General features: G+C 39.0%; 2 protein-coding genes across 3 annotated transcripts; both read left to right on the plus strand.

Annotated features, from left to right (window-relative positions):
• Positions 1–730: 730 nt before the first annotated feature.
• On the plus strand, positions 731–24,599 carry LOC114160452 (uncharacterized). 2 transcript variants are annotated; one of them, XR_003598768.1, is made up of 6 exons: positions 731–893; positions 2,763–3,499; positions 4,623–4,786; positions 5,204–6,168; positions 7,974–7,995; positions 24,562–24,599. XR_003598768.1 is itself a non-coding variant. In XM_028043050.1 (4 exons), the coding sequence occupies exons 2-4, from the start codon at positions 2,789–2,791 to the stop codon at positions 6,123–6,125; spliced, it is 1,797 nt and encodes a 598-aa protein (XP_027898851.1). In that variant the 5' UTR covers positions 731–893; positions 2,763–2,788; the 3' UTR covers positions 6,126–7,214. The 2 variants fall into 2 exon arrangements, 1 of the variants encoding a protein (XP_027898851.1); XM_028043050.1 differs by lacking the exons at positions 7,974–7,995; positions 24,562–24,599 and having other exon boundaries at positions 5,204–7,214.
• Positions 12,007–20,930, plus strand: LOC114160453 (uncharacterized). The gene is made up of 5 exons (XM_028043052.1): positions 12,007–12,158; positions 16,405–16,449; positions 17,344–17,910; positions 18,027–18,134; positions 18,219–20,930. The coding sequence occupies exons 2-5, from the start codon at positions 16,436–16,438 to the stop codon at positions 19,066–19,068; spliced, it is 1,539 nt and encodes a 512-aa protein (XP_027898853.1). The 5' UTR covers positions 12,007–12,158; positions 16,405–16,435; the 3' UTR covers positions 19,069–20,930.
• Positions 24,600–25,562: the final 963 nt, after the last annotated feature.

The raw sequence follows: 25,562 nt of genomic DNA on the forward strand, positions 1-25,562 counted from the left end.
AACACATGAGATATAGAGACATGAGCCGACTGTGATATAACAAGTGATATTCTGTGCTTGTTTTCCTTATGCATGAACTTTCACCTTATTGAGAAAACAGTTTTTCTACAGCAGCTCTCCAGCTCCTGAAATATGCCATCTTCCTTTTCCCGCTCATTTTAATCCAATAAAAACTCAGCGTGGTTCAAAGTTGCAATTTAATTATTGCAGCACATGCAGCAGTATGCTTGCAGTAAAACTGTTTGAACTTTTCCCAAGGTAAAATTCAAATATTTGTTTAACATTTTCAAGGCTACAAATGAACTAAAAAAAGACCCAGAGTTAAAGAAAGATGACCCCGGTGTGGTTCTGCGACTTTCACTTTTGTTTTCCAGGAAATAGTCTGATTCCGAGAAATGCACAGCCTCAGTTCACCGCCACAAATAACAACTAACATCATGTTTACTGGTTCTGTCAGGAAACAACCAGTTAAAGCTGAACTGGGTTCATTTTTCTCCAGACCACAGAATTAGGACTTTCCTCTAAAATAACTGTATTCTAATAAGTGCTGAAACAATTAATCGGGTTAATAATGGTTAATCGATTATTAAAATAATCGCCAACTAATTTAATAATTGATTAATCGTTAACTGGAGCATACAGAATCTGCACCAATTGTAAATTACAAAATATTTCATTCTTGCACTGTCTGTGCTTTTTCCTTTGGGGTCAAGGTGATAGAGTGATAGAGAAAGAGATAGCTCCCCCTTTGCTCCTCCCACCTCCTGGCTGCAGACCCTCTATATAAGCAGCTGTGCTTCTGACGGGACAATCATCTGGACTTTTCGGAACGTGGATCCCAGTAACTTTGTGCAGAGTTTTCTAACAGAAGCAGGACAGAACAGCAACAAGCAGTGAGTAAAGTCTGTTTTGTTTCCAGTCTATTAGTTCGGCTTGTTCCAGCCACAGGCGTAAATCCGGTCAGATGTATTAAATACTGACTGAAAAATCATGACATTGTGGTTTTCTCACATTACTGAACTTAGATATATATTTATTAAATATGACAACAGGAGCCTCTGAAGTTGATGAATTAAAAAATAAAAGATGAAAAGAATAAAATGTGAAACATTTAATTCCCCACGAACAGAGAGATGTTCATCCAAACTCTGTAGCTGTTTATGAAGAAATGTTAAAACTTTGGACCAAAATCAACCTTGCTTATTGGCATCATGTTCCAACTTTTTCCACTTTTTAAAATTAAATTTCCGCCTTTTAAACACTTATTATTTTGCAAATGAGAAGTTGACACTGTTCATCTCGCTTTATTAAAGTGAAACCTAAGAGCTTATAAAGTGTTTATATTTCAAAACAGAACCTCATAAAGTTCTCATAACGATGTGTTTGGATCGTTTCTCTTTGCTATTCTGTTATAGCTCCGCCATCTTTGTTTCTGTATCAACGGTTTCATTTATGGATGACAATCGGCGCCCTCTGCTGGATGGCGGAAAATCTACAAGACTAAAAGAAGGACGATATCAGTTAAACGATTGGAACTAATTTGAATATAAAAAAGCATTAACTGACATTCATTGGGGGGGGGGGGGGATCTCTATTTATGTTCTGCTGGGCCGAGTCGGATCCGGTGGTCCCCGCTCTGACAGGAAAGTGAAGAGATATCGTTTTCCTATGTAACGTTTTCCTGTCTAATCGGACTCTACCGGCTCGGTTCTGTGTTCCTCCAGACAGGAAATGACTGTCTGACCGGAATCTGTCTGACAACAGAGCTCTGTTTCCGGCAGATGACTCCCCTGGTCAGGATGAAATGTTCCACGTTCTGGAGTATTTTTGTTATGGCTGATTCTTTGGCTACATATAAATCAATCGATCGATTAATGATTAATTGATATGCAGCCATTTTCTTAAAATCTTCTATCAAGAGAGCCGACGGTCCTACGATAACACCAAGGGCTAAATTTTTCATGTTGAATTAAAAAAAAAGACATTAACCAAATTTTAACATTATTTTGTCAGATTTATTAAATACTGACTGAATAAACAGGAAATTGTGGTTTTCTCATGTTAAACTTAGACATATTTATTAAAATAACAAAACAGGAACCAGTTCATGAGCTGCTAATCTTGTGAGTAGAAAAATGTCTTAAACTCATGAATTGTTCATAGATAAACTGAGATTAGCTGGGCTACAATTATGTCTGATATGATTAACCAGATTAATCGTGATCGACTATTAAAACAACTCATTTATATTTTGTGCATTTTTGGCTCATTTGCTACTGACTCCTTTCTTATTTCAGGAAATGCCTTTTAAAAAAGTTTTTCTGCAGTTATTACTTGATTACTAAATAAGTTGACGATTATTTCAATAGTCGATTAATCACATTTGATCTGATTTAATTGTGATTAATCGTATTGAAATTATCAGCAACTAATTTATATTTTATTCAGTTTTGGCGTAATTACTCCTCTGACTCCTGTCTTTCAGTGAATGCCTTTTTTTCTTTTAGTTTTTCTCCAGTTAATTACTAAAAAAGTTGACAATTATTCCAATAATTGATTAATCGTGATTAGTCTGATCAATTATTGAAATAATGGTCAACAAATTTAGGTTGCACAGTTTTGCCTTAAATACTACTGCTTACTTTCTTCTTTCAGTGAATCCCTTTTTGACTTTGTTTCTCCAGTTATTGATTAATTGATTACTAAATGAGTTGACAATAATCATGATTAATTGCTGTAATAATTCCCTGCTCTTGTTGCAGATCTCCAACCTCTCTACAGTCACACCATGGATGATGCTGATGCTCTCGTACGTAAAGTCCATGAATGGGTGGCTCTTCAGAAGAAATGTTCCAGGAAGCTGAAGAACCTGGCGGATGAGCTGGATGAAGCGGTGAAGGCTGCCAACGTGACCAAAGTGGTCGGCAGCTCGGTGTCGGTTGGGGGAGCAACTGCCATAACGGCGGCGGGCGTGGTAACGCTTCTGACCGGCGGAGCAGCGCTGCCTGTTCTGGCTGCAGTGGCAGCTGCGGGAGCTGTGGCTTCTGGGGCCGGTGTGGTAACTAGTGTTGGTTCTGATGCTTATAGCATCAGCAAGTCCAAAGACATCATGGAGGAAGCCCAAAAGGTTCTGGAAGAGCTACAGAGTCTGGAACAGGAAATGAAAAACCTCATGAAGTCACTGAAACGACAAGCCTCCAACCTCTACCACCGTGGTGGTGCTGCTGGTGGTGGAGATGATGATGATGGCAAAGTTATGGAGTTTTTCATGAGGTCAATGGCCAGACAGGCAGGGCTGAACCTCCCCAGGAGCCTGATGATCACAGCGGTTTTTGGGTTACCGCGTATCAACATGTTCAGGAGGATCGAAGCCAGTAGTATTGTGCTTACAGGGTGTCTTACAATCCTTACAGCAGCTCTGTTTGGAGCAGCCAAAGAAGGAGGGGAGAAAGTGGCTTCTTCTCTGGGGAGAAAAGCAGCTTCAGCAGCAGCTGGAAGTGTAAGTTAGACAATATTTTAAATAAGTCAGGAAAATATTCAAAGTTCATACAAAATTCTGAAGGAAAATTATAGAAAGGAAAAAAAAAAATATATATAATTGTATTAATTAGAGACATAAACATATTTAATTATGTAAATATGAACTACAGCTGTTTCCATTGCAAAACTAATGTTGAAAAACCACAATTTCATAATTCCAGTGTTTTCATTAAATAAGAAAACAATTAAAATCATGCATGAATAAGTTTGTTGATGCAATAAGTCATTACAAAACATGTTGCACCATTATCCTCCTGCGACTTCTTCATCTCTTCTGCATCTGGTTGCTGATTACAACTGCAAAAAAAAAATAACAACAGTTTTTTTCCATTGCAATTTTGTGAAATGCACTAATTTTGATTTAGCCTAAAAACTAAATGATTGAAATAAGACAAAATAGTCTTATGGTAGTGCAAAAAAATTATCAAAAACCTGAGTTTTTTTTTTGTTTGTTTGTTTTTTAAATGAGCGTGTTTCCATCAAGTGAATTTAGTTTCATAATTTCAATTTATGAAATTCAGCTTATGTGATTCTCCTCTCTATGCTCTATGAGTTTCAGGTTTTATATTATTTATTATTATTTTAATCTATGAAAAATCTACAATGCTTCCAAGAGCCCTTAAAATTATTCTGTCACTTATAACAAGATATTTTTCCTTATTAGTTAAATAATCTGGGGTTTTGTCAGTATTAAGGAATTATTTACATAATACAATCTCCTATAACTTAATGAAAAGTAACTTGTAAGTTAGTTTTGTCTTATTCCAAGTGTACCAAGCAGTCTGATTTTATGGCTTCAGTTTTTTGGGGGGTTTTTTAGGCATCAGTGGAACAACTGTTAGTGCAGTTCTGCCCAAAGTGGTCGGCGTCCTGCATGTTATAGTTCTCTGGTAGTAAAACCTCCTCAGCAAGTCGATGTTCTTCTTAGGTTTCTAATGAGCCACCATTTGATGCAGGTGTGTTAAACCAGGGAGAGACTAAAACATGCAGGATGTCGGCCCTCCAGCCGGACCCACTTTGGGCTCCACTGTCTGAGTGGTAACAACTGATGAACTCTGTCTAATCAGATCTGTTGTGTTCAGATTGCAGGAGGAGTGGTCGGGCTTGTGTTTTCTGTTCCTGAGCTGGTTAATGATTGCCAAAACCTCGACAACATCGAGACAAAAGCCAGTCAGACTCTGAGGAAAAATGCCAGGACTGTTCTGACCAACGCCGAGGAGACGGACAAAGAACTGCAGAAAATAAGGTATGAAAATGATAAAACAATATATTTTAATCTGAGATTAAAACATATTTTAATCTAATGTTTGAGTGTCCTGATTGAACTGTCAACTCCTCAGATTCATGTCACTGTAAACATTTTGTACAGAACAAAATAAATGTACTTTTATATCTCTTAAAACTTGCACAAAACATGTAATCACACTGGGGATTTTAACCCACCTCTTGTTTTATGCCATAATTTCAGAATTATTATAAAATCATTTAAATGTTAAAATTTGCATTTAACAAATGAATGTTGAGTGTTTGGCAGCTTTGTGAAATTTAAATTTTCTGTCAAAAAAAGCAAAAGATATTGATGTATGAATTGGAAAAGTATAAAAATGAATTTAAATAGAATCATTTACACAAAGATAACAGATTTATTTAAATCTTTTTGCAGAGAAGCTCTTAAGAAGTTGGTGAGAATCAAATTCATCATAGAGAAGAAAAACAGGACCAGAGATGAGAAGAGAGAGCTGATCGACTATGCAATTAATAACACTCCTTACCCAGAGGTTAAACAGTGGTTGAGTGAAAACGCAGAGTCTAATGTCTTCTTTCATCTGGTAAATCTTGGAAACTTCATAAAGCAAAAGCTGAATGAGGAGGCAGCGAAGAAGAAGGAGGATTTGGAGAGGAAGAAGATTGAGCTGATCTTTTTGGCTCATGGATCGATTGTGGCCTCGATGATTCCTGCCAGATGTCTGATGCCTCTGCCGTCCATCACAGACGTCCTGCTGTATTCTCCCTGGAACTGCCTCCTGTATCCTGAAGCGGCCTATAGCATCGCTACAGGAAGCATCCAGCCTGGCCACCGGAGGTTTGGATGCACCAATCCAGACCTGTGCCCTTTTCCTCCAGCAGCCCATACGTCATTTAACCTTCCTCATACCTGGAACTCAATGAGGAATACTGGACTTCAACCTGTCCCCGTCATCATGGTTAGTCCTGTAGCAAAAATAGACGACCCTGCATTTGCAGCTTTCATTGCTCTAGCAGCATGTTTTGGTGAACCAGCAGCCAACCGGTATCTCATCCCGTACCTTGCTCCCTATATCGGCAAAGTGCCCTTCTTTGTCGTCACGTTGGCCATGTCTCTGGTGCTCTGTTTCTCAGGACATGAAGCCACCGTCCACCTGGCTGCCTGCCTGGGAAAATCACCTGGAAACGCTGTAATGCAGGAGGAGTATCTGAGGCGGCAGTACGCCTATACTGTGGACAACACGGGCATGACCGTTCCAAGAGAAACAATTAGCTATATAAACGGTCCAGTGTTTAATATGTTCAAGGCTGTTTTTGGTGGCGAGTCTCCATTTTTTTAATGATTGATAAAGACTTGGAGAACTTGCTGGTCTGAATCACTTCAGACAGCTTGTACAAATTAATCCATTGCTTCAATTTATATGTGTATATGAGAGAAATGATTCTGCAAAACCGCATTGTGCTGGACCTCCTGATAGCCTCTCAGGGAGGTGTCTGCAAGATAGTAGGATCAACGTGCTGCACATTCATCCCCAATGAAGCAGGAACTGGTGGAACCATCCATGATGCTCTGCATGACCTAAAAGAACTCCAGAACTTTGTAAACAGAACCACCCATGGATCCCAGCCTTTTGACTTCTGCTGTTGAGGATTGGAGCACCAATCTCATCTGTCCTGATCCTATTCTGTCTCTTCACAACCTGCATCATCCCATGTCTTTGCAGCTTGATGCTAAGGATGTTTAGCACCACCATGATCAACTATCAGCTGGTCTGGGTAACCTCTGACACAGATGAGGACTACATATCACTCCAGAGGGATGAAGATGGACTGAAAACAGGATCATATGACGATGTCCTGTAATTATTAAACAGATTGAATCATCTGCTAATGACTCCTACACTGAAAATGTGAAAGCAAGTGGTGCTAGTGATGAAAAATGCATTTGGTTTCTTACTGTTTCCTGTATACATCATATTTCTTTTTATAGCATATATTTGCATTCTTTTACTCAGCAACTAAAAAAAAGGAAAAAAAGACAAAACAAGATGTATTTCTTCTTTTTTAGATTTTGGATAGCTTATACTTATATGAAATATTGATAAACACTCTTACATTATTTTGCGTCATTAGTCTGTTTTTCAGTTAAAGGTTTCTGCTGTGTGTGAACTGACACTATGTTGACACTTGACTCACATCTACAGAATGTTTCTGTTGCAGGATTATCTCTACTCAGTGTTCAATCTTCCTCCGTCCTCGTGAGAAAAAACTAGATGAACTGTGTGCAAAGATAAAAACTTGCTTCTTCTTATCACTCCCTTCCTTGCTAATAAAAGACAAGCCCTAACTGAAGGTTTTCAGAACGCACGGTGAGCAGCTTGTAGAAGCGGTTTGCTGTGTCTTCTCCTTTTGGAAAAGCTTGGTTGAAAACTAATAAACGTTGTCTGTGGTTCTTTTATATGTAGGTTAAGAAAATACCTTCAATTTATATGTGTGCTCTGCTTGTGTCTGTTTTTCTGTTGATCACAAAGAAATATTTCCCTCAATATCCCAAGTCAGACCGATCTGATCTGCTGCTGGACTCTTAAAAAACCAGACAGATAATCTGTTAAAACAATCAATCTCCTCCACCTTGTCCCTGAACTACTACTGCTAGCTAAAGTAATGCAATGTTCCAGCCAAAACAACCAATCAGAACCAAGAGGAGGGTCTTAGTGCTGTCAATCAATCTCATTCACTCACTGCTAAATGTGCTAATAGTGGAGAAACAACAAATCATTACAGGAAACCTGCCGTCATTGGTAGCTATGCTAGCTAGACTGAGCATTTACAACAGGCTATGCTAGCTGCAGCATAGCACAGAGCGAGGGGGAGGAAGGATGAGCAGCACCACATGAGATTGTGATTGACAGCAGTAAAACTTTCCTGTCTCTGATTGGTTGTTTTTAGATAACGCTGGGAGAAAGCAGAGGAACTAGATTTTCACAGATTATCTCTCATGCCGTACTGTCGCAACATAATGACAATTTAACAAATATGTTAAAAAAATTTTTTTTTTGTAAAAGTTACATTTTTAACTTTAATTGCTGTTTTAATTTCACTTAGGAGAGGACGGGTCAGGAGGGACTTGGGTTAGAGCTGCTGCCGACTGTCTCATCTGTTGTTAAGTGGTAAAAGGTGCAGGGACAAGTTAAATATATGAATATGTTGGTCATTTCTTTCCTTAATTCATTAAATGTTAGTGAAATGGAGGCTAACAGTCTGTAGCTAAGCTAACTATGCTAAATGGTTGATAATCTCACACAGTCTCAGAGAAAAACTGGGTTATAAATTGACACTCTTACCTTTTTCTCTCTCCCTCTCTCTATTTATTGAAAACTTACTTTATAATTTTTCTTAGCAGCAGAGTAACAGCCACAGTCGTTCTTGTTTCCACTGACTGCTGCTGAACATCGTCACCGTCAAGCTCCAAGCAGGAACGAACCATTTCATGCAGATCCAGGGGGGTCAGGGAAAATGTGTGCTTTAATTTATTTATTTATTGCTAAAAACATTTTTAGAAAACACAATAGAATTAATTTTGTAATTGCCCCATTTAAAAAAAATTTCTATGAACAAAAAAAACAAAAAACTGAGGAGGGCCCCGTGTTGGTCAGGGGCCCTTGGAATTGTCATAAATTCCCCCCCTACACGGTGCCCCTGTTACAGGCATAGGAGCCAAATACACTGCTCAAAAAAATAAAGGGAACACTCAAATAACACATCCTAGATCTGAATGAAAGAAATATTCTCATTGAAACTTTGTTCTGTACAAAGTTGAATGTGCTGACAACAAAATCACACAAAAATCATCAATGGAAATCAAATTTATTAACCAATGGAGGCCTGGATTTGGAGCCACACACAAAATCAAAGTGAAATAACACTACACGCTGATCCAACTTTAATGTAATGTCCTTAAAACAAGTCAAAATGAGGCTCAGTATTGTGTGTGGCCTCCACGTGCCTGTATGACCTCCCTACGCCTGGGCATGCTCCTGATGAGGTGGCGGATGGTCTCCTGAGGGATCTCCTCCCAGACCTGGACTAAATCATCCACCAACTCCTGAACAGTCTGTGGTGCAACGTGACGTTGGTGGATGGAGCGAGACATGATGTCCCAGATGTGCTCAATCGGATTCAGGTCTGGGGAACGGACTGGCCAATCCATAGCTTCAATGCCTTCATCTTGCAGGAACTGCTGACACACTCCAGCCACATGAGGTCTAGCATTGTCCTGCATTATTTATTGAAAACTTACTTTATAATTTTTCTTAGCAGCAGAGTAACAGCCACAGTCGTTCTTGTTTCCACTGACTGCTGCTGAACATCGTCACCGTCAAGCTCCAAGCAGGAACGAACGATTTCATGCAGATCCAGGGGGGTCAGGGAAAATGTGTGCTTTAATTTATTTATTTATTGCTAAAAACATTTTTAGAAAACACAATAGAATTAATTTTGTAATTGCCCCATTTAAAAAAAATTTCTATGAACAAAAAAAAAAAAAAACTGCAGAGGGCCCCGTGTTGGTCAGGGGCCCTTGGAATTGTCATAAATTTCCCCCCTACACGGTGCCCCTGTTACAGGCATAGGAGCCAAATACATATAAATTATGGAGGTTTTGCTGCCTAGTTTTTGGCCACTAGATGGGGCTGCAGGCTCATGTCTAGGAGTCAAGGGGCGACAGGGAGGCAGGTGTTGAACCGGGCGAACACCATGTTAATACTGTTACAGTTTATTTTAAAGTTGTTCAGTTTTGTGCACAAATTGTCTGATTTCTAGTAGAATAAACTGTTAACCTGCATTTCAAGAAGGGACTGACTTTTAAATGCCACTACAGCCTCATTAACCAGCCAACACACTGTTATCAAAACAGCTGCAGATCAACACTGACCATGACTGGCTATACACACATCTAATGCTCTGTATCTGTTAAGTAAATATTTAGGACACCCATATTTTAATACCATGGGTTATGCTATGTATCAGTGAAAGAGCAAGAAATAACTATAACTAACTAACTGTGTTCATGATTCTCAGTATAACTAAAATCTACATGCTGTGATGTTCCTTAGTAAATATCTACAGTGGAATCAATCGACTCTTTTTAACCTTTCCTTATTGGTTTCACTTGTAAGCATTAGTTAATGCTCAAATAAGTAATAATACTGTTATTACTGAGGCTACTTACCTGATTTTATCAAGTTATTTGACCTGATCAGTCATCATCAGATAAATCACATTCAACAACAATGTCCTCTGTTATTTTAAGACAAATGTTGATGTTGAGGCTGTGGAAGAAAAAATGTTTCTGAATGCTTGTTCCTTTTGAAAACATTAATATTATAAACATGTTACATACATAACAAAAAACAAGTTATTTCTTGATATTTCTTGATGAAGGCAAATTTACCTTTCAGGAAGGTTTTCAAATTTTCTCTGTGATTTTTCATCTGGAACAGCAGAACCTCCACATTGTGTCTTTTGGGAACAGAAAAGGTTTTTGCGTCTCGTTTGAGCTCCAGCAGCAGAGGGCAGAGGTCAGTCGTGCAGATTTGATCAGATCTAAAACTTTACCTAAGATCTCTTCAGGTAGAACCGGAACCGCTCCATCTATAAACTTCATCAGGAAGGAAGTCTAGTGTGAAAACTAGACATGGTTTCAGATTCAGATGTTTTATCTTGTATTAACTTGTAACATGTAATTTTCTGTGATGTTTTAGTTGTTATTCTTATATAGACATATATTGTTTGTCGCTATGTTGTGTTTTCTAGTTATAGAAACTGACTTCCAGGGTTTTTCCATGTATTCTCTCTATAATTATTTCTCCTTTACTTTTATGTCATTCTTTCCCTTTAAACTTTTAACCTTTTTTCTTCTTCATGTCCATTACTTTCATATATTTTCTTTACTTTTAAGGTAAAGTTAAATCAGATTCATCTAAAACTATCTTTTAGACTTAATGTATAATTTCATTTTTTTTTTACTTTTACTGTATCTCCCCAAACTGAGATAAAATATATTAACAGAGGTTTTATTTGTTGTCCATATTTACTCAGCTGCTTTACTGGAAGATCAGCTGCTGGGGAAAGTAAACAGTAAATGTAGGCGTTTCCAAAATCTGGTTATATTTCGTACAGCCAGACATTCATGCACACGTCAGATGAGGTGATGCTTCATCCTCCAGTAGCCTGAGCTGAGAGCAGCAAAGCTGCAGAAATAGCTCAAGAAAACTGTTGCAACTTTCGGATGAGGATCCAAACGTCTGATGAGGTGATGGACCACAAAACCGCTATTAGCCAGGATAACTTCTTGATCAGCAGAGAGCGACGATGGTTCTGTTCCATGTCCAGTATGAGTTTTAAAAAACCCTGTTAGCTTAGATATTTTTCTTCATCACCCCTCGGTCGCTCTCTTCTTTTTCTTTTGTTCTTGTTGTCCGCCATCATGAGAAATCCCTCCCTGATGCTCCCCAAAGCGTAAAAAGTGTTAAACTTGGACCAGTAATAATCAAGCTTTCATGATGGACGTTTGCCAGAACAAATCAGATATTTTTTCAACAGCACCGCCAAAATCCTCTTAGCCAGTGATAAAATTAAGGCATCTGACTTTATTCATTCACAAAAATACAAAGCATCTTTCGGGGCCCCCGAAGCGTTGGGGCCCCTGGCAGCATCCCTGTAAGCCCAGGCTAAAATACGGGCTTGACTTCAGGGGATTGGGGAGATTACTGTCCTCCTGACACTTTATACATTTTATTAATCAACCAGGTCACACGATTAATTACATGTCAGAGAGTAATCCTTGGTAGCAAAACTAAAATGTAGAAAACTGCTTGTATTACTTTGTCTCTCACAAAAATTAATGCGATCAAATCAAAATATTCTGTTAATCTGACAAATTTAAAACCAACAAGATACAACACGCAGTAAAAGTGAAAACTAAAAGAAACTTTATAGATACTGAGAACCATGAAGCAGAAGAAAGTTTGGATTAAGGACAGGAAATGACAAAAATACCCTCTGAGCTTTTCAAAGTTTTACTCCGTTAGATCTGGTTTGTTTAATTATATGGGCCAAACCAGATCTCTTTGATCTAAATAAGTTTAGCCTTTACACAGCTTGGTAAATATTGGTGTTTATTGCATCATACGTACTGAAATAAATGGAAAGTATTAATCAGAGGGAGAGGTCAGGCGATCCAGCTTCCTATAAAATGTCTGGTGGATTCCTGTTGAAGCACAACCTCAGGCTGCACAACTCAAAGGAGCTGCTGACCAAATCACCTCTGGAAAACCTCACTGGACCAAATCCCAGCTCTGCTCTCTCTGCAGGTCGGCTGACAGTAAGCTTTTTGAAACCTGGTCTTTTAGTCTAAAACTAACACAGACATGCTGTGCTGATATTTTTTCAAAGGTATGTTATGTATAAAATGTTACCCAACAATTGGCTTTTGATAAATTTCATGTTTAGCTATGGCGCTAACGTCAAGCTAAAGTTTGCTTGGTTGCACTGAAAAGTCAGTTCAAGCTTATGGGCGTTACTGCTATGTGTAGAACATGCAGCGATTTATGGCCTGACTGAGTGACACCCATCTGGCAAAATGTGGAATCGTTTTTCATTTGGCATTAGTCTAACTGAATTATCTAAAATTATATTACTCTGTTAACGATGTTGTGTCAGTAGAGGTCTAGGTTAGCGGTGATGCCTTTGACAGCAACTTCTTAATTAGTTGTAGTCATAAGTTCTTCAGAATCATTTCAGTCTTTCAGTCGATTAATAATAAAATTTAGTTCAAAAAATTTTATGTAAAATGTAAATACTTTCAAATCAATTAACTTGAATTATTAGCAGAACATTAATTAGATTTTTAACCAGCTGGAAACATCTTTAACAGGAAATTGCATCTTGCAGAAGTATAAAAACAGCAGATACATCAGTAAATAAATGGTAAAAAGTATTAATTCCCTATCAGAAGCTCCTTTTGCTGTTTGCTGTACATGTCCACCTGTCGGCCACCATACCTCCACTATAGTTTATTGCTTAATTTTACTCAGAGATTTATTTCAAACTTCAGTTTCCCTCGAGTGTTAACATGTGACAGATCAACAGGTCCACAAATATATTCACATCACACTGACGTAAATGTTATTGGCAAGACATTACCTGAAACACTTAAAATGCTTTTATGCAACTTAAATTCACATGAATTTATTTCATCACCTCAGTATCTTCTACACTAGTGTTTTCTCTCACAACTAAAACGGCTACTGTATTTCTCCCATTAATGGAAGTCATTAGTGAGTTCCATTCTTACTTACTGCAAAAGTACAGTAAACTCCTAATCAATCAATCAATCAAATTTTATTTGTATAGCACATTTCAGCAGGAAGGCATTTCAAGTGCTTACAAACACAGAAACACAATGCAACATAGAATCAACAATCAAAACACGACATTAAGTCAAGTTCCATCAATAAAATTGTAATTGATTACGTTTCAAATACAATTCTAACCAGGTGGGTTTTTAGTTGAGATTTAAAAGAAGTCAGTGTTTCAGCTGTTTGATGGTTGCTGTTTGTCCAAGTGGGTTAAAACATAAAGAACTTTCAAAGATAACAGGAAGTGATCCGACAGGCGACATCAGTTACAGAGACATTGGAAATATTCACACCCTTACTGATAACCAGGTCCAGTGTGTGTCCTTGAGTGTGTGTTGCTTGTCTGACATGTTGTGTTAGACCAAAAGTCTCTAAAATATTAGCGAGCTTTTTTGCCCCTCTGTCTTGGGGGTTGTCAACATGAATGTTGAAATCACCGACAATTATTAAACAATCATAATCAATACATATAAGAGAAGTTCATTCAAGTCAGTAAAGAAATTTTCCACAAAAGTTGGAGTTTTGTATAGAGTTACAGACAAAGTTCGTTTGTGGCCTTTAACCTCAATTCCAAGATACTCAAAGAGGTGAAGTGACCCAAAGAGATTTTACTACAATTTATGGTTTTCTTAAATATTGAAGCCACGCCTCCTCCTTTTTTGTGTTTTCTATTCTCACTGAAGAAATTGTAGTTAGGAGGCGCAGATTCAATTAGTACGATCGATTCATTATTATCATTCAACCATGTTTCTGTCAGAAACATAACATCGATATTATGCTCAGTGATGAAATCATTAATTAATAGAGCTTTAGCACAGAGAGATCTGGTATTTAAAAGAGCTAGTTTAAGTGTCTTGGAGGCCAAGAAATCTTCAGTCTGGGGTTCCTTTAGGCAGGGGAACAGTCTGATGTTTGAATTAGGTCCCCTGTATTTTATGTTTCTTGTAAATTTTCTTGTAGTGATCCGGACAGGTAATGTCCTGTTCTGCAGGGCCAGACACATTCTGGAGTAAGACGGGTGTAAAGATAAAATCTGGACCGCTGCTGCGGGCTCTGGAGGTGCTGGACCTGGAGTTGACGCTGGTGCTGGGCTGGCGGAAAGATAGTCCGGCTTGGGAGGCAGAGGGTTGCCTTTCAGCACCGCTATGGCCGTCAGGCGCTGCCACTCTGCCTACTGTTGCAACTCCGCCAGCCCCAGATGCCAAAGTTGCGGAATCCAATGGTCCAGCATGAGAACCAGGCGGGTGGCTATATTCAGGCGCTGCTTAGCTGAATATGGGTTAGCGACAACTGCCACATAGTCCTCGATTGTACTCCACAATATCCCTGGGTCCATGATGAAAAGAAAAAAAAAAAAAAAAAGCGCGCCTCACCGTACTTTCTGGTCGGGTCCTTCTGTCATAAAGTGCGGGGTGTGGAGGTGGTGAGGCAGACGCAGATGACCCAGGTGAGATAAATAATGAATGATTTTAATAATGAAAGTCCATAATAACACAGTCGAACATGGTCCAAAACACCGGGCAGCACGGCCGAGCGGAAGCCAGGGCTCGACTCCGGTAGCAACCGGTTACACAAACGGACAAGACGACGGACTGGATACACAGACGACAGACGCCACAATGAGACGAGGACCCGACAAAACACAGAGACACAGGTGAGACTAAATACACAGGAGGTAATTAGGGAACGAGAAACACCTGGGAGTAATCAAAGGGAGACAGGACAACACGGAGACTGAGAGACACAGGAAACTCAAAATAAACACACAGAAAAACACGGAACATGACAGTTCAGTAGAATATCAAAGTCCTTTTTCAGAATCTCAGATTTCTGCTTTGCCACATCGTTGGCTCCAACATGCACAACTAAGGACTCAATATCTGGCTGATCAGCGGTCAGCGAAAGAACTTTCCGAGTTAAATCAGATACAGTGTCACCAGGAAAAGAAATCACTCTCGTTTTCTTGGGATTGCAAACGTGACTGATTCCATTTACTGCCTCATCTCCAACAATAAGCACTTTTGGCATACCTTTCGTTTTCCTGGTAGCCACTTTGTCCTTTAGGGCTTTGGGGGGTGGATGTGTTGGTCTTGCCTCATTGTTGATGTTTGACAGATGGTCCACCTGATCTCTGGACAGTGTTCCTTTTACGGGGGTCTGCAAAATAAACATATTGTGACATTCACTTGTTCCACCTTGATGTCTTCTTTGAGTCCTGGGCTATATTGTCTGATTGTGCCTCTAGACTCTTCATGAATACATAGATATTGTTTTCCAAACTCAATGTCGTTTGACCTATTTTCCTGGTGACTGCAGAAAGCCCTTCTGTGTGTTCAGACTCTACACACCCTTTGATGAAATCAGCTTGGTGTCTTGTTGGATATTCTCTGCAGGACAGGTTTTGGTTTGTTTGCGTTTTCTTTCTTTCTTTTTTTTTCTCCGAAGAGTTTTTGCGGCGCTAGTGGCTCGTATTTTTTTGTACAGCAGGCAGACAGGAAGTAGGGTGAGGAGAGGGGGGAAGACATGCGGCAAAGGTCGTCGGGACCGGGAGTCGAACCCGCAACGTCCGTGTCGAGGACTAAGGCCTCCAAACGTGGGGCGTGCTAACCCCCGGCGCCCCCATTGCGTTTTCTTTAGTTTCATATGGAAACATGGTTTGTTTAAAGACCCGGCTTCGATTTATTTACTTTTGTTCAGTGTTGTGATTTTTGTTGGGTGTTTTGCAGTGTTTTGTCCCTTATCAGCTTAATCAAGGTGAGTGAAGAAGTGTAGGAAAGAAGTGTTGCTCCTTTGAGCTTTTTATTTTTTTCAGATAATAGTGTCTCTTCAAGGTGCTAAGTGTTAATTGTGCCTGCACAGTTATCTTGGGAGGACTTCTGTGGGATTTTTAGTGGGTTGATCTGTGTAGATTGCTTTAATGCCGGCTAGTTTAACGTACGTAACATCCTGCAGCCAAGAAGAGGAACAACTATCAGCTTGTTGGGTACGTTTTTAGACAGGCAGTCAGTTTACTTTCATGTGTGGATTTGACCTAATCAGCAATTTATCTACAGAAAACTTTGTGTATTTCTTCTCATCTGAGTGATCAACATGCGCTCTTATGAAAATGAGTTTGGGTTTTTAATTTTTGTGCAAATTCTCAACATAAGAGTAACTTCACATTAAAAGTTAACTTTGCTTTTCTATTTTCTTTTAATAGCTAAAGACACAACAAGTGAGTTTATGAGAAGATGTCTCAAGAAAGGTAAAACAAACATGATGCAACTGTGTATATATATGTGTATGTGTGTGTGTGTGTGTGTGAATGTATGTGAAATTCCAGCATGTTTATGTCAGAGGTATATAAAAACAATATTTGTGATGAAAGAGTTTTTGTTATTTTGCCCAGTTTTATTTCTCCTTGTTAGGAAGAGTTTGGTTTGATGTGACAATGTTTATTTTTTTACATTTAGAGTGACTTTTTTTTCCCCAAGTCAAAGTTTATTTATATAGCACATTAATAACAGCCTCAACTTCACAACATCACAGGTAGGTAAATGAAAAAATAGAATTAATATTCAATTTAGTAAAAAATAATAAGACAAGTATAAAATTGTCAGATACCAAAAGCTAATAATATGAATAAAACCCCAAAATTTAGCTGCAGCAATTATCTTCCTTGCTTTACATTTTCTCTTTAGCTGTTGAAGGTCATGGAGAATAGATGAGTTTTCTGTCTGGACTTAAACCGACTGACTGACTGAGATCTTAACAGACAGAGGGAGACTGATCCAGTCTGGGTGACACAGAGAGACTCTGTCCCCTCTAGGTTTTAGCTGAGCTTTAGGGACAGATAATAAAAGCTGGTCAGTTGATCTCAGAGCTCTGGGTGGAGTGAAGGGCTGCAAAAACTTACTGAAGTAAGAAGGGCTCATGGAGTTTAGACACTTAAAACAATCAATAAAACCTTAAAATTTTATCCTAAAAGCAACAGGAAGCCAATAAAGGATGAGTAAAACTGGAGTGACAGCTTCACGCCTCCTTGTTTTGGTCAGCAGACAAGCTGCAGCGTTTTGGACGCTCTGCAGTGACTGCAGGCAGTTCTGGTCCAACCCTAAATACTAAGAGTTTCAATAATCTATTGTAATCTTTTCTACAGATGGAAACTGCAGGAGACTTTGTGTCGGTATTTTACAGATACTCTCACTTACATCGTAGCTGTGAGAGATTTCTGTAAGATGTTCCCTGAATGGAAGAACCGCAGAGAGGAAGAAGTGGAGAAAATCAGAAAAATCAAAAAAAGGACTGACAAGACTGACCCTCCTTCCAGCAAGTCAAGCCTTGTGAAACGTATAAAGAGCAAATTCCAGTTAAATAGAGACAGGAAACTTGCAGAGCTGGAGAAGGAGCTGGATGAAGTGTTGAAAGAAACACTGGAGGGTTTGGAGAAACTCAAAACCTTCTTGGATGCGGTGGAGAAGCTGGCGGTCACGTCTCTGCAGGTTTTCACTGAGAACCAGATGTTGTTCCTGCCTGATGAGATCAGCTTTGATGAAGTTCAGGATTTGATCAAATCTGCACGACAGATCTGCCCTCTGCTACTGGAGTTCAAACGAGACGCAGCGACTTTCTTTGCTCCCAAAAGACACAATGTGGAGGTTCTGCTGTACCAGCTGGAAAAACATGTAAATACCAGCGAGAGAATATTTGAAAACCTTTCTGACAGGTAAATTACTTTTCATCAAGAAATAACTTGTTTTTTGTTGTGTACATAACATGTTCATAATACTAAAATATTTTCAAACAAACATTCAGACTTTGTTCTCTCTTCCACATCCTCAGAATCAACATTTGTCTTAAAATAACAGAGGATATTGCTGTTGAATGTGATTTATCTGATGATGTCATGCAAAAAATGACTGATCAGGTCAAACAACTTGATAAAATCAGGTAAGATCCAAACCCCCAATAAATGAATTATTACTTAAAGATTTTCCAGTGTTTTCAAATCAAAAACTAAACTTTCTTCTCTAGGATGGACAACGACTTTCGGATGATGTTCCTGTTCCAGAGGATCAGCTACTCAGAATTTGTTAATAAGTACAATGATGAGCTTCCTGAGATGCTGCAGTTTCTTTATCAGATTGAGCAGTGTGCTGTTACGTTAGACAGTGTGAATAAGGGAGCAAAGATCTCCAGTGTGGCTGGAAGCTCAGTGGGAGCTGTGGGAAAAATCTTGTCCATTGTTGGCCTGATTTTAATTCCAGTTACATTTGGTGCGTCTGTGGGGTTGACAGTTGCTGGTGCAGCTGTGGCAGGAACCAGTGGAGTGAACAGCTTGGTAACCACTTTAGTAGAGGGTGGAGTTTATCATACACAAACACAACAAGCAAATACAGCCTTTCAAAGATTCATGTTTGGTGTTCAAAGAATCCAGGACTGTCTGGAAGAGGCGGCCAAACCACCATATGCTGAAGTTACACAAAGTAGTGAAGATGAGCTTCACATGGCAGGAAATAATGCTGCAGATGGTATTGAAAAGGCTGGTGAATTGATTGTTGATGCAGCTGTTGTTCCAAATGCAGGTAAAGTTGCACTACAGGAAGGGAAAGCATTGAGTACTGTATCCAGAATGGCCTCAGATGTTCCTGAAATTAGTCAGGCAGCAGTTAAAGGGCCGCTTGCTCTTACCAAGATGGCCAGAGCTTTCTCTATTGCAGCCAATGCCCTCTTCCTTGGCATGAATATCTACTTCATCACTACAGACAGCATGGCCCTGGCTAAAGGGACAGAGTCTAAGGTCTCTATGTTCCTCAGAGCCAGAGCTGGTCTGTGGCGCTCAGAGATAGAGGCCTGGACAAAAAATCTGCAACTCACTGAGTAGCAGCAAACTGACCACAAAGGAAAACAAAGAAATGCTTGAGAAGCCATTTTATCCTGTCTAAGAGCAATCTGTCTATTAATGGGAGCATAAATATTTGCTTTGGGACTCCCTAACAGAAAAACTTAAACAACAAAAATAGTTTCAATTTGTAACCCAGTTTTTCTACAATAAAGGTAGTTAGACTGTATTGTGTGATTATGTTAGCTTAGATACAGGTGACTGTTAGTCTCCATTTCACTAGCATCTTATGAAGATATTCATATTTAAGTTGTGTCTGCACCTTTTACTAGACTAAACCGATGAGTCGGTCAGTAGCAGCCATAACCTCCACACCAGTATAACACCATCCTGTCCCAGTGAACAAGGTGAACAACTCTGTTCAATAACACATTTCTTGGTGTCACAGCAGGGAATCAATTGGCATTTCTCTGTGTTGTTCTTTCTACAATTGCACAAAAACCTGTAGAATTTATTACTGACAATAATTTAAACAATCTTTATGAAATGATAATAAAAAACTTCTTCCTGTCTGGACTGGAGACTGAGCAATGTGAACAGTGAGTTTCCTACCTTAGCTTGTATCTAAGTTAGAAACATAATGCCACTTTCCCTCCTAACTTCTCCACCTTTATTTGCCCAAAATCAATTTACAAAATGCACACAGCATTTGTTGGGGGAAGTTTGGATTTCTTTATTTACATTTTGTATGTTTCCTGTGAAAGTTGCTGGTGGAGAAACCTTTCAGTAAACTAAAAACTAAAACTAAAAAACCATATTTGAAGTCCACTATGTCTGATGACAGGCTTTGCAGTCTTATCATGTTATCATGTTGGTTTGGTTTAGAAAGCTAAACTTCAGGAAATTGACCTGTAACAAGAAAATTTGTTTTAATGTAATTTTAACGTTTCACAGGTTAGTTCTAATTTTGCTAAATAGTTACCAATGTATGATAAATGTCTTTTATATTTCAAGAATATTTAGAGAATCTTTTGTTTTATTTATTTATTTATTTATTTATTTATTTTGCAATTAATGATTTATGCCTTTAGCTAAATGTTTAAGTTGGCTTTTAATCTTGCTTCAAATAGTGAATTGGATACTGTATGAATAATTCACTAGCAGTAAATATTGTGCTTATATTCAACCAAAGGAAACGATTCAGTTGTGAGCCTTTAATGTTAGTTTGGTGGGTCAGATAGACTGAATAGGTTGTGACAGCAGCTCTTCAAATGGGGCAAATTTATTTTTTTTATGGGGCATCCCAGGGGGGAAATACTTTTTAAAGTCCAAAACTCCAGCCACACAAACTGAAAGGCTCAACAATCATCTGCAGTTTTGTAACGTTGAATCGCCTGAAGGGATCGATGTGATGAGGTTAACATGAAAGTGCAAAAGCACAGAAAGGTTCAGTCTGACATGTTTCCCACCAACCTTTCAACAACCAATCATTGTAATTTTGTTTCAAATCTTCTATTGTATAAAACGTGTGTGAACTGAATGATTGTTGCTTTTTCTCCTTTGACATGTTGTGTGCTAAGTGTGTGCAAACAAGCCAAGCAGAAAAAAATCTGTCCTTGTGCAAGTAAATTTGAATCTTCAATGTATTCTCAACAGAGATATTGTTTTGTGATTTGTTTTCATATCCAGAGATCCAGATTAAGGGGAACGGAGAGAATCTGATATAAACTGTTAGGGTTGAGCAAAATGTATCATCATAATCATAATGCTATGAATATTTTTACTTCAATATGCAGAATTTTTATTCAGTGATTCATAAATATCTATATAAACATTAAAGCAAGAAACAATGTAATGTAAATGGAGCTTTGCTGCACATTTAATAAAACTTGATTTATAAATCATTTCTTTCATTTGTTCTTTTTTTATTCAACCAACAAAGAGTTTGTGCATCATACTGATGGAGCAAATGCATTTTGTTTCCCTGATAAGCTGAGTTTATTTTTTTGTTTGGTTTTCATGTTTTTCCATGAGATCACCTGTCGTCTAACATTTAGTGCCTCCCAGTGGTTGGATCTTGTAATACACAGAGTGCATTTGATTTACAAAATACATTTTGTGTTTTTTAAACTCTTCTGTCAACATCCCCACTTCCTTCACTGTAAAAACACTACATTTACCAAATATTTTGTCTAATTTCTAGCACAAATATCTTAGTACACTTGAGTAAAACAAAACTAACTGCAGCAAGATTTAGAAATTTGTTTTAAGCCAATAATTTCTAAATATTGATGAAAAAGTACTTTATACATTGGCAGATTATTTAGCTTATCACAAGACATTTTTCCAAATAATTTGCCAATTGAACAAGAACATTTTAATCAAAATTAAGGAATTATTGACTTAAAACAAGCTCCTTTATCTTGCTGAACGTGATATCAGGACGTCTCACCGCTGATACCCGGGATATTCGTCTCCTTTTCGTTAGCCCCGATAGCTTAGCCTCCTCGCGTTGTTGACAGACAGTAAAGCAGTGAAACGAAAGTCCGTTTTCCATCTTTTTACCGTTTCGGTTGTGTCATTAGACATTACATCCAATAACGCAGCAAGTTCGAACCATTGCTAAATAATTTTAAGTAACTTGGATTCAAAAATTCAAAATATCTGTCAGACAGCCGTTTTGTCGGTTATGTATATGGCCTCACAAGATGGCGCTCATATCCCTATGCCTAGAGCAGTGACGTCACGTTCCAAAGCTCTAATCGCGGCTTTTCTTCTGACTCAAAATGGCGTCTCAATATGTCTAGGCTTTTCTTGCCGTCATCTGGCGCTTCATAGAGGATTAGCATTAGCGTCTTATCATCCAAACAGCCACACAGTTCTGCATACGCCTGTTGGTTTTTCCTATCGATGTCCGGGAGCTTCTTGTACATCAGCTCCCGTTGCTAGCTCACTTCCCAGGATAGCGTCTTTTAGACCGATGGTTTTTAAGTATGCTAAAAACCTTGCTTCCCAGATGTGGTAGCGCAGGGGTTCCCAAACTTTACCATGGCAAGGCCCCCCTACACCAGTACATTTTCAGCTGAGGCCCCCCCTCATATGAAACATGCGTAAACACTCATGTGTAAGCTACAGCGACAGAATTAAAAAATGAGTGAACAAACAATCTAAATAAAAACACATTTATCCTGTAAAGATGAAGTCACAATTATATTTCATTAACCTTTAATTCATTAATTTAATGAATAACATATAACAATAACATAGGCCCACCACTTTAATTTCAATAACCTTTTTTTAAACGATGAACCTCTTTATACGTTGCAAAAACAGAAAGATTTGTGAACAAAATAAAAGTTTGTCCCAAATTAAACATGCAGGCATTTTATATAATGCAGGCCTATGTAACAGAGAGAAAAGTGTGTATGAATGTGTATGTGAATTTTGCCCAAAATAATAATAATAGTGTGTATGTGTTTGTAATGAGATTGTTGTATCCATGTGTTTAGAGCCACCTAGTGGTGTGATGAGTGACTGCATGCAACGGGTCCTTCAGACGCTCTCGCGGCTTCTCCCACCAGGATCCTGAGGAGCTGCTGGTGGAGGTAGGTGCGAGAGAGGCAGCTCTTCGCTATTGTTTTTACTTAGGGTCATATTTTTCTAGTTCAACAATTAACGAAATACTGTAAGATCATTTAACAATTACAAATATAATTTATAAAGTTTTCTTGTGGTTGGGCTGGAAAAATATGACCCTATGAGTGGGAGCTGCGCCAGTTGGTGTTTGTGGCTGACCGTTCAGTCATGACGCTAACTGTGTCTTTTGTTTTTCAGCTGTTGGACCACTTGCATGCAGTCAATCACATTGTGAGAATTCCGTTTTATATCACACTAGGTGGGTTCAAAGTGTAAATTTATGAATGTGTATATATTTAGAGGGGGAAAAAATTGTTTTGTGAATGTAACTGTTAAATGTTAACTGTTAACTGCTGTAGCGGTTGTCTGTTATTTTACTGTTTGATTTTTGGAATAAGAATGTTTTGTTTAGTTTTTGAAGAATTGTTAAACTATACGATAACATCTAAAAAAGAAAAATAAATAATTTTGAGGAGCGCTGGTGGAGCTGTTGGACCACTTGCATGCAGTCAATCACATTGTGAGAATTTCATTTTATATCACACTAGGTGACAACAACCATCCAAGATTATACTGGCGCTGTGAAAAGCGAGAAGGGTTACACCCAACAACAAATGTAGGCTACATGAGAGAGAGAGACAGACACATACCAGGCAGGTATAATCAGCTGAGCAGTAAATATTAGTAGGAGGCAAGCAAGAGCAGAACAGTATTTCCTCTGCAAACTTTTCTCCTTGAAGGTACCTAACATAGACCAGCAGTTGCGCTGCATCAGCCACATCAGTGCTTTCGTCCAGTTGCAATGCGAAATAGTCACTTGCTCGTACCTGGTCCAAAAGTTGATTAGAAACGTCCCCTGCCATGTCACTTATTCGTCTACACCCCGTGTTGTCCTAAATGATATAGCATCCATTTTCTTGGCCGCGTCCTCACCAAGCATTTCCCGAACCATGTCTTTGCTTGCTGGAAGTAAGAAACCTTCTCCGTCGGTGTGGGGCTTCTTTGCCCGAGCTTTGTGCTACGATGCCGCATAGGAAGCTCTCATTGCTCTCGGGACGTTAGCTTGCTGCACAAATGTTGTCGTCTGCTTCGTTATTTGTTCCTCCTTGCGTTTGAAATATTCCACTGACTTTTCAGCCTCCGCTGGATGTTTCTGTTGTAAATGCCGTTTAAGTTTGGACGGTTTGAAGCGGTTTCGTTTGAAAGAATTTCGAGGCATAGCACACATTTAGGGCACTCCTGTCCGTTTTTGTGTGTGACCGTAAATCCATAGTTAATATCGTCCTTTTCATACTTGCTCAACTGTTGTGGCCAGTTGCAGCTCCTCTGTGTTTGATCAGATGTTTGTGGATTGGTGGGGTCTTCGCCAGGTCCTTTTCTTTTCAAAAACTTGTCCATGTTAACATGTTTGCCTGCTATCTGTTTAGCACTATTATTTTCACGAAGCTAATGTCGGCGCAAGGCCAGTCAGGTTTGTTTACAGTGCGTCATGGTCATGGCTATGACAAAAATATTATTTGTAAGCTTCATGTGAATGATTTTCATAATGCAGTTATACCCAGACAGGAATATTTTAATTATTTGGATTCAATAAAATTATTTCATGTATAACTTTTTTTTTTCTCCATCTTCCCGTGGCTCCCTGGCGCCCCCTTGCGGCCCCCACATTGAAAACCACTGTGGCAACGGGCTTCGTCTCCGTGAAACCGCGGCGGAAATCCCCTTCCGTGCACTGCCATACTCGGAACTTGCCTGGGCCCATAACCTGTTGGTTCTTCTGCAGCGGATCTCCTATTATTTCCACTGATGAAAGACACTTTGCGGACACATCTGCGCAGAATCGCGGTACCGCGGCTGCGCAGATGATCCATTTTCTGTGTTTTTAAGATCGTTAGTAAGTGTTAAGAAAAAATGATTAATTTTGGTGCTTAATACAGTTAATCTTACGACATGTGTAAAGGTATACCCAACACTCTTATTTGGAACAGTTTTCTGTTGAGCATGTGGGAGCTGAATAGCAGACATTCAAACAAAGCAGAGGCCTCCCCCACAGACAGAGCAATAAAATTAGCATTCCAATGGCAGAAGAGACTTCAGAGGTGTCTGCGAAATCTCATCTTAGGACTTTTGGCGCCAGGGATCTGCTCGTATCAGACAGAGATGAGCACGAAGTGGTCCGCCCTTTTACTTAGACAAAAACCAGACACCTTTGCCATAATGAGGGGAGTTTCCAAGTTTCTCTGAGTCCCTACGGAGTTTCTAATAGGTCAAAGAACGGAACGCCTTGACTGCATATATTAAATAGGGAAACACCTCTTTAGTTTAAAATTCCAGGTCAGCGCAAAAAGAGGGAGAGAGCGGCCGCTATTTTTGCCTTTGTTTTATGTTTGTTTGTCTTCCCCTTGTGTGTCTTTATTTTTATGAGAAAAATGCATATCTCTGTTCCTCTGCAGGTTTGTTGTCGATTGCTTTGTATGAGATTAAACTCTGTGATCTGTGACGTCAACACGCTTTGTTGTTGTTTCGTTTTAGCAGCACGCCGTCGCTGCACGTCGCCCACGGAGAACGTCACTCGCCGAGGATCCCGGGAAAAATTAAAGAGGAAGAAGGAGCCAAACGTTTTGTCCAAAGCTAGCATTAATTATCCTCTTTTTTAACATAAGTTCGGTCATTGAAGTAATCTGAAAACAACCCTGCCTGTTTTTACTGCTGCTGGGTGTCAGTCCTGTCTCAGTCGCGCTACAACATGAAGAGCGTTTAGTGACTGGAGGATTCCTTCTCAGCCTCAGAGCCTCTAAAACATGGAAACTTTCACTTTTCCTCCTTTAAATTAGACATTATTTCTCTGAGCTGCACACAGCTGTTGACATACCTAGCAACGGTTGCTAAGCTGACTCAAC

This window comes from Xiphophorus couchianus, chromosome 16, assembly GCF_001444195.1.
Source record: "Xiphophorus couchianus chromosome 16, X_couchianus-1.0, whole genome shotgun sequence".
NCBI classification, from domain to species: Eukaryota; Metazoa; Chordata; class Actinopteri; order Cyprinodontiformes; family Poeciliidae; genus Xiphophorus; species Xiphophorus couchianus.